The sequence below is a fragment of the Chlamydotis macqueenii genome, chromosome 3, assembly GCF_036417535.1.
Source record: "Chlamydotis macqueenii isolate bChlMac1 chromosome 3, bChlMac1.mat, whole genome shotgun sequence".
Lineage (NCBI taxonomy): Eukaryota > Metazoa > Chordata > Aves > Otidiformes > Otididae > Chlamydotis > Chlamydotis macqueenii.
This window is the reverse complement of record NC_141558.1, coordinates 99,347,374-99,356,831: the sequence shown is the minus strand read 5'-3', so window position 1 is coordinate 99,356,831 and position 9,458 is coordinate 99,347,374. Positions and strand designations below refer to the sequence as shown.

Below are 9,458 nucleotides of genomic sequence, written 5' to 3'. Positions count from 1 at the left end.
GCGTTCAGAGCCCCCCCCCAACCGCCCCTGTCTGCGTTCGCGAGCGTTTGCTTTCGGCTCTGAACAATACAACTGGCCTGGAAAAGGCATCACCGCTCGATTTCCACACACGGCAGCTCCAAAAGCTGATGCCTACGCACTGCACAGATCTGCCCGAGTCGTATGTGTCAAAATAACACCATTGCTGTCCTTACCAGCCACCGACCCGTCACCAATAGCCTCCGGACCGACACTTTTGTCCTCCTGCCTCTGCCACGCTACTGCAACCATCCAGCTCACCCAATGCAGTACTCAGCCAGCGGCCTGAACCCAGCTGACATTTAATGCCCCGGGAAGCTCATGACTGAACTCATACTTCATTCAAGGCAAACGCCTGGGAATTTGCACAAATTTTCAAGTGTGCAAAAGATGGCTTCCCTCCCGGCAATGTTTCTACACAAACTGGCATTTTAACATATATGCAACTGGACAAAAACGGAACACTGCCTTTCCTTAGAAAAAAAAAAAGTGTTTTTAAGAATACTGATACCTGCAATTTATTGTAAACATTCATTAACAACTCTAGGCATGCAACAGACAAGCAATACTCAAAATTTTGCAAAGTTTGGCCTTACACCAGCTGCTTCAACTTCCACAGCAGAGCGTTACGACAGATGAAGCCCATATGTACTCAACACTATACATTTCCAAAGCAGTTTTTTGGGTTTGGAGTGTTTTTTTTTTAACAGAGAAAAATGAGCAAAATTGTCTCCCACATGTTAATTTCAATGTGCCAACAGCATTAGGACAAAAATTAGTACTAAAATAATGACATTTTCAAAATTTTGAAACATACCAAGTATTGTGAGGCACAAAACCAGCTGTGGCTTTCAGAGTATTAGTCGTAATAACAAGCCATTACCAAAGCCAGTGCAATAAATGTTTCAGTTTCACATTTAGCTGAAACCCAAGTGTCTCTTTGCGCATCCCAGACCCATCTGCTGGCAACCTAAAGGAAAGAAAAGAAAATGCGATTTGTGAATCTATATACAGCAGGTTTTATATTTTTTAAAAAGAACACACAGCATTATATACTTACTGATAGAATTTCATTACGAGAGTTACAAGTAATAACAACTGCAAAATTACAGTGAAAATGAACAAGTCCTATTCAATGTTACAATACACGTTCTTGCTTCACAGTAAAGCTCCCATCCTGACAGATCCAAAAATCTCTACACCAAAAACTCAATTCTCTCTTATGTTCACTTGTTCACACTTTAGCATATTGTAACAGCACCTCTCCAAAAGCAACGTGAACAGACATTAGTTTCGGGGAACATATAGAACTAAGAAGTCACGTCCCCCACTCCTCCACCTCCAGCTTACTCCAGTCTACTTGTGACAGTTTACTGGGCTCTCAACTTTTTTGACAACATTGTTTCCAAAGCTAAAATGTGCGAATGGAGCGCTGGAACAAGCACATTCCTCAAGAGAAAAAAGTTAACTGGGACCATTTCAGTAATCTGTTTTGACCTACAGCTCCTCAGTCAAAGCACAGCTTCAGAGGCAGCGTAGTGTGAGACAGCACCAGAAGAGCAGGCAGATGCAGGCCCCTCACAGGCTGCCTTCATTACTGAAGCTGACAGCCCTTCAAACATCGTTTCACATAACCCACTAACAATGGGTATGGTTTCGTCAGGCTTTAAGAGCTGATGATGAGCTAAATAGAAGTGCTCTCTGACACTCAAAAGTGTTCTGAATGACAATGGGAGCTTGCAATATGTGTAAATTTATATACAGCACAGGAAAGTCTAGAATACTTTTGTTTTCTGTGTGCCAAGTTCAGATCACTGATGTTAATATGTAGTCCCATCTGTTTGGTGGCAGCTACAGTTGAAATAGTTTCCATCCCTTTCCTTGCCCCCCATTCCTTTCCATGTCACCCCATACTACAGCTGCACAGCATTTTACATTCAATGTGACAATGCAACCGGAAATCAAAGTACAGTGGGAAAAGAAAAACAAAATTCACTGCAGTCATGCAATTGTACTGGCACAGCACACAGCAGAAATAAGTGGTCAGCAGGGAAGAGCAGCATGGGCTGCTTACAACTGTTACTGAAGTAAAAAAAAAGGCAACCTTCACAGGGTTACGTAGAATCACAGCAGTACCTTAAATTGTCACCTGGCATACTACTCCCCATAAAGAATGTAAAGGCTTCAAGACCACGTCAAACTAGTTGAGCTGCTGAATCAGATGAATGCCTAGGAGATAATATGCACTTCTAAAAGTTATTTTACATTTGCAAAAGACATTATTAATAATTTGTTTGCTCACCTTTATTGCCTGACCTGCCTTTTCCACAATCAGTACTGATACAACGTACTTATAACGATCAAAGCCCAATTTCTTCACTGCCTTTAATATTTCTTCCGAGATTGAAGCACACAAGAAGGGACTAGAAACTCCATCGTATTTGGCTTGTTGAAGTTTATTCTATCAAAAACAATTTTGGAAGATCTTAGTTTTCATCCTGGTAGTCTTTCACAAAAAAAAAAAAACCAAAAAAACCTTTTACAGTCATTTCCATTACTAGAACATTAGAACTAATGAGCAGAATAGTCAATATAGATTATGCTCTCAAACAGCAAAGGCTGCAATATTTTTACTCTAAAATGTTTTATCTATTTTTTTTGAAAGTGACAAACAGGTTTAGCCAATCTCTGTTTAACAAACAGGAATGTATTCTTCTCCATCATTTGGGCTGTTCACTGGAAAACAGTGCTGCAAAGACCTATTCCAAATATCAAAGGCATGTCTTCCAGAGAGTAGAATTACAAGAGCTGGTTATAACTGTTCAAGGTGTCACTACCAGCTACATATTATCTCAACAGATTGTTCTCCATTTTTGCTTAATTTTTGAATGTGGCAGTCAGACTGTCAAGGACACCAAATATATTTTATGGAGGTCATGGGATATTAGAAGTAAATGAAGGAGTAGAATCCCACAAATTCAAGGTCAGGATCTTTGGATAACTGGATATTTTGCAGATTAGGGTACTTTGAACTGTGCTGTAGCTCAATTTGATTTAAAAATGGGTAAGAGTTTAAGAAGCTTCAGCTCCATCTTAATAGCACATGCTCAGTGATGACCTTGGAAAGGGCCTTCTGTACTTGGCAAAATGGAGCACATTCACATTACATTTGTGTGCCAAAACTTGAAGTTTTCAAACTTCTATACGTATGTTTAAGTTTATGCAACTTACACTGTTCCATTAAGATAATTTTTGCAAGATAAGTTATTTTGCAATATAATTAGACAATTAATTTTAAAAAATACTATACCGTTAGTATTGCTTGAGCTTTGTCTCTTACTAAATAATCCTGAAATTTATTATGCGGCTCCAGTCTGTATGTATTAGCATATCTTATCTTTGCCCTATTAGCTCTGAATGCCAATAGCTTAGCTTTCACTGAATCACTAACATTCACTTCTTCCACTGGAGCCATACCTAAAGCTTCATAACCTGGTTGTGTCCTTTTTACTTTCATCTGCACAAAATAATAAAAAAAGACCACATGACATGTCAATATTTTAGCATTTAACAGTCTCTAAATAATACTTTATGGTGTACAGTTAAGAGGGAAAAAAAACAATTAGTCTAGGAATATGCCATTAAAAAAGCAGAAAAGCTAGAAAATCAGTATCTTTTCTTCTGGCTGTTTTGACACCTCAGCTTTGACTGATAAAAGAGAACAGTGGTTAACTTCTGCTTAATTTTAAATTCTTTTCCACCGAAATCCAAATGAAGTTTGCATTTAAACTGAGACAATCAGACACACCATACTAGCAGTCTGAATCCACTCTATTTTGCAAGTAAAAACACGCAGGTATTAACATACCTGTCCAAGACTGTTAACCACAACTTCAAGCTTTTCATTCAAACAGCCTACACAAAACCCAAAATACATGCTTGGCTCATTTACTACATAATTTTACTTGTCCTCATTACTTATGAAGCTACTAAACAAACATTTTATGCATTAGTGACTTAATTTCCTCATTAATTAAAAAAAAAGGAAAAAATATGCTTCAATTTGCAAGCTTTGTAATCTTGCTTGGAACTTAAAAACATTTTTATTTGTCATGAGAACTCTGAACATCCAAGTTCTCTCTCCATCCAGCTTGTGTATTGAAATTCTTTTCAACACACATAACAAAATTTGTCCCTCTCTGAATGCAGGCATCACATCTGATGATGCACACGAAAGATGCCACTTGCTGTCCTCCATGTCTGGCTTAAAACAGAGCTGTAAAATGGTAACAAAACAAGAGAGAGACAGAAAAGCACATGGAACCAATGAGATTATAACAAATGTTACAGACAGTGGTCTTCCATTCCAGTTACCTCCTAACTAATCACTTTAAAGTTTTGCTGACTCTTCAGTCGCTTGCTCCACTTCCTAACTACAGCTAGAACTTAGGTGAGAGAAAATCGTCAGTTCCTTCTCAAAATAACACAAAGGTGATTAACAACACAGTGCAAGGCTTACACTAGGAAGTACAGAAAAAAAATCACACTCTTATGGATAATATGAAAGCCTAGTGAGAATTATTCGAAAAGATGCACTGTGTAGTGCATCAGGGCTCATAAATCTTTCAGTCAAAGGAGTCTGAGAAAAAGGGAAGCTATGCAGTTTCTTCTCTATGAAATTACTTACACATCAGCCCTGTCAACACTGTGGATGTTACCTACACCTCTCCTCTGGTTCCTTACTGGTAAGATAATTCTGTCAAAAACCTGTGATGTTGGCAACCCTAGCGCAAATTTGCTACAGGTGTTTCTTGTTACCATGCCAACACCACAAACTCTGAATAGTACTTACAGTACACTAAAAATGCAAGGAGCAAACACGTTTGCACTTAGGCTGTGGACATTCACTATCTTCTGACAGAAACTCCTTACAGAAACTCAGATCTATAGAGGCTGTAGCCCCTCCTTGCTCATCACAGGTCCCGTAACAGAATAAAAAACACCTCAAGACTGCCATGTGAGCTGCTCAGATGAGCACCCCAATCCATGTCAGAGGAAATGAACCTGTGACAAAGGTTGCTATTCAAACAACAATTCTTTGTTAATGTGGTTCAACATGAGTCACAAGTAGTCCATCAACCTGGACTTCTGCAAAGCATTTGACATTGTCCCGCATGACATCCTTGTCTCTAAACTGGAGAAACATGGATTTGACGGATGGATAACTTGGTGGATAAGGAATTGGCTGGATGGCCGCACTTAAAGAGTGGTGGTCAAAGGCTTGATATCCAAGTGGAGAGCAGTGATGAGTGGTGTTCCTCAGGGGTCGTTACTGTGACCAACCCTATTTAACATGTTTGTCAGTGACGTGACAGTGGGATAGAGTGCACCCTCAGCAAGTTCACCAAGGACACCAAGCTGTGTGGTGCAGTGGACACACTGGATGGAAGGGATGCCATCCAGAGGGACCTTGGCAGGCTTTAGAGGCAGGCCTGTGCCAACTTCATGAAGTTCAACCAGGCCAAGTGCAAGGTCCTGCACCTGGGTTGGGACAATCCCAAATCACAAATATAGTCTCGGCAGAGAATGGATTGACAGCAGCCCTGAGGAGAAGGACTTGGGGATACTAGTGGATGAAAAGTGAGACAGAAGCCGGCAACGTATGCCTGCAGCCCAGAAAGCAAACTGCATCCTGGGCTGCAACAGAAGTGTGGCCAGCAGGTCAAGGGAGATGATTTTCCTCCTCTATTCTGCTCTTCTGAGACCCCACCTGGAGTACTGTGTCCAGCTCTGGAGCCCCCAACATAAGGACATGGACCAGCTGGAGCGAGTCCAGAGGAGGGCCACGAAGATGATCAGAGGGCTGGAGCACCTCTCCTGTGAGAACAGGCTGAGAGAGTTGGGGCTGCTCAGTCTGGAGAAGAGAAGGCTCCAGGGAGACCTCATAGCGGCCTTCCGGTATCTAAACCTACACAAAAGCTGGAGGGGGACTTTTGACAAGGGCTTAGAACTGGATTTTTAAGATCCCTTCTAACCCAAACCATGCTGTGATTCTATGATGATTCTATGGTCTTCAGCCTGTACAATTACAGACAGAAGAAAATTAATGCCTATAGCACGACTTCTAAGAATGCTGTTACTTACAAGTTTAACTGCTATTGTTAGTGCCAGAAATTTCAAGAACCATTTCTTCATTTCCTCAAGTGCAAGAAGCCATTTACTAATGAGGCAACCAAAAATCTTATTGATATCTCTACACAAATGGCTAATAAACCAATCTACTTCTGTATTTCACAATAGTGTGATTCCAAGTTTTAGCACAACGTTGCAATTACATTTCGATATAATATTTACATCCTTTGTGAAATAATCTTTCAGAAATTCAAGAATCTACTTCATGTTTGACCATACAAAAGCCTGTTCTTATGTTACTGGACTCTACCACATGGGCTTAACCTTGGATATATGGAAGTAAGCATGCAGACAGAAGCTTTTGAGATTTGAAAGAAATGCTGTTTGGTAATTAGTCTGTTTTAACAACCAATAGTTGCTTTAAAGTTAAATAAACAGTTCTTGTTTATTTCTTCAAAGGAGGACACACCTCCTAACTTAGACAACTTACAGTAGCACCCCAAGTTGGAAAGACCGTGCCACCAAAGGCAGGACCACCTTGGCCTTCCTTTTTACCTTCACAAGGCTTCAACAACTTTGCCTCCCAATGCCGAAAGCGGCACACCAAGGTGGATGGGAAGATGGTATCCGGCCCAGCAGAAAGGGGACAAGCTGTCCCAAACCGGACATAAAACAAAGAGAAAAGCGCTTCTGACACAAGCCTTCACAAGGTCACGCTCAGCTTTTAACGACGCACAGGCGGTACCGGCCCTCCCGAGCCCCATCCCTGCTTCCTTCCCCCGCGCTCGGGGCACGTCATGAACGGACGGACGGACGGACGGACGGACGGACGGGCGGACGGACGGACGGGCGGGCGGGCGGGCGCGCGACGAGGCCGTTGTGGCCGTTCCCTCCCCCCACAGCTGGCCTTGCCCGGCCGGGGGCCGCCGCCGGCACTGGCCTCCAGCAGCTGAACCCCCCCACACCCCCCACCCCGCCCTCGGGCTGCTGTCCCGTCCCGTCCCGTCGGCCGCTCACGGTGCCTTTATTCAACAGGACCTCGCGCCGCTTTCCTCCCTCCGGGGCGGCGACGGAGTGCTTCGGCATCTTGGTGCGCTTCTCCATGGCTTGCGGCCGAGGGGGGCCAGGCGAGCGCAGCCCAGCCCTGCCCTGCCCTGCTCTGCTCCGCTCCGTTCCGCTCCGCCCGCTGCCGGCGACGGGGACCGCCGGCAGCCGCAGCCTTCGCGCTCCGCGGCCTGGAGCGGCCCCGTGCCAGAGCGGGGCTCTTCCCGCGCGAGCCAGGCGTGACGCCGCGCGCCAGCACAGCGTCGTGACGTAGGGCGGGCGGGCCCAGCAGTGGCAGAGGTAACGGCGGCGGGGCGCATGGCGGAGCGGGGCGGTGGCGGCTTCCCTGAACGAGAGGGGCGGATGGATCGGGGGCTTCAGGCTGGGGGCCGCTGTCCGCCGTCGCCCCCGCGGGGCTGTGCGGCTCCCTGCGGCCCCTGCCGGCGCCGTGGGCGGCGGGGCGGGGGCAGCCCTGCCTCTGCGGCGCGGCGCCCTCAGCAATAGGAACCCGGGGCTTGGTGACGTACTCTCTCCCAGGAAAAGTCAGCTGTCTGCTCCTTGTCTCGTCTGTTTTGGACAATAAAGGCTGGCTGTGGTAGCTCAAGTTTTGCTCTGGCCTCCCGTCTCTGACGGTGAAATGTGGAGTGCCTCAAAATAAGGTGAAAGACTGAATTACGTGTTTTATGAACATTTTAGATTGTTTTTTAATAGCGAATAGGATACTCCTGATGACACATAATACCAGTTCATTATAGAAACTGTCATACTTGCTTGGTGCTGCTACCCCTATGAATATGTAGTCTCTCCTTGTAGCCATAAAATCATAGAATGGTTTGGGTTGGAAGGGACCTTTAAAGGCCATCCAGTCCAACCCCCCTGCAAGGAGCAGGGACATCTCCAACCAGATCAGGTTGCTCAGAGCCTGACCTTGAATGTCCCCAGGGATGGGGCATCCACCACCTCTCTGGGCAACCTGTTCCGGTGTTCCACTACCTTAACTGTAATTTTTTTTTCCTTATATCTAATCTAAATTTACCTTATTTTAGTTTAAAACTTGTCCCTTGTCCTATCGCTACAGGACCTGCTGAAATTTTTTCCCAGTCTTTCTTTTAGGCCCCCTTTAGGTACTGGAAGGCCACAATAAGGTCTCCTCGGAGCCTTCTCTTCTCCAGGCTGAACAGCCCCAACTCTCTCAGCCTGTCCTCATAGGAGAGGTGCTCTGATCATCTTTGTGGCCCTCCTCTGGACCTACTCCAACTGGTCTATGTCTTTCCTGTGCTGAGAGTTCCAGAGCTGGACACAGTACTGCAGGTGAGGTCTCACCAGAGTGAAGTAGAGGGGCAAAATATCCTCCCTTGACCTGCTGGCCACACTTCTTTTGACCAGTCCAGGATACGACTGGTCTTCTGTGTTGTAAGCACACATTGCCAGCTTTTCATCCACCAGTACTCCCAAGTCTTTCTCGTCAGGGCTGCACTCAATCCCTTCATCCCCCAGCCTGTATTGATGCTGGGGGTTGCCCCAACCCAGGTGCAGGACCTTGTACTTAGTCTTGTTCAACCTCATGAGGTTTCCATAGGCCCACTTCTCAAGCTTATCCAGGTCCCTGTGGATGGCATCTCATCCTTCGGGCGAAATGATGTACTCTGAAGCACAATTCCACCACCTAATTAAAGAATAATATTTTGTTTTAACTTTAATAGAATCTTTTAATATTTGTTGTGATCCTTCATTTTCAGACAATTTCTTGTCTGTCTTTTCTGTTTGATTAATGAGGAAGCATGACTTTTTTTTACTAAATCAGAAGCATATTCCTCCTTGTTAGTGTGAGCAGTTTTTCTTTGCCAATTCTTTACTTTAAAAGTGTGCTTCTGAAGCAGTCCGTCTTTCTGTTTAGATGAATATGCAAAAAACATTTATGCTTAGATTGTTCTACCATTAGTACCAGTTCATGCAGAATTCAGTTTCCCCTGCCCCTGCCAATGGTTTTTGCTGATCATAAGTAAGAGTAAACTCTTGGTTTTACTTGAAGTAGCATCAGTTTCCATGCAAGCTCAGAGATTAGGCACAACATATGTATAAACTTCAGTCTGGTTGCTTCAGTCTGGTTTAGCATCAGTTTAGTAGATATAACCATTCAGAAATATGTCATCCTGGCATTGTGCAAATAGAGCAATTCTTCCCCTCCTTCTTCCCCTCAGTTTTCCACAAGGTGGTTTTCTGCTCAGAGAGTTCCTTTCATCATATGCTTAGATGGAAGTTGC

The 9,458-nt window shown here is 44.3% G+C and overlaps 1 protein-coding gene across 1 annotated transcript; it reads right to left on the bottom strand.

The window, feature by feature from the left end:
• Positions 1 to 500: 500 nt before the first annotated feature.
• On the bottom strand, positions 501 to 7,254 carry DYNLT2 (dynein light chain Tctex-type 2). The gene is made up of 4 exons (XM_086745259.1): positions 7,168 to 7,254; positions 3,329 to 3,535; positions 2,321 to 2,479; positions 501 to 988 (listed from the first exon to the last, which is right to left on the bottom strand). Exons 1-4 carry the CDS (start codon positions 7,252 to 7,254, stop codon positions 878 to 880), a joined length of 564 nt encoding a protein of 187 aa, XP_086601385.1. The 3' UTR covers positions 501 to 877.
• Between the last annotated feature and the right edge of the window lie 2,204 nt (positions 7,255 to 9,458).

Excerpts from the sequence above, each read along its gene's own strand:
- DYNLT2 (XM_086745259.1), bottom strand. The coding sequence starts at position 7,254 with ATGGAGAAGCGCACCAAGATGCCGAAGCACTCCGTCGCCGCCCCGGAG. Across the intron at positions 3,536-7,167 it reads TCCTGTTGAATAAAGGCACC|ATGAAAGTAAAAAGGACACA; the intron begins GTGAGCGGCCGA and ends TATTTTGTGCAG. Across the intron at positions 989-2,320 it reads AGGCAGGTCAGGCAATAAAG|GTTGCCAGCAGATGGGTCTG; the intron begins GTGAGCAAACAA and ends TCTTTCCTTTAG.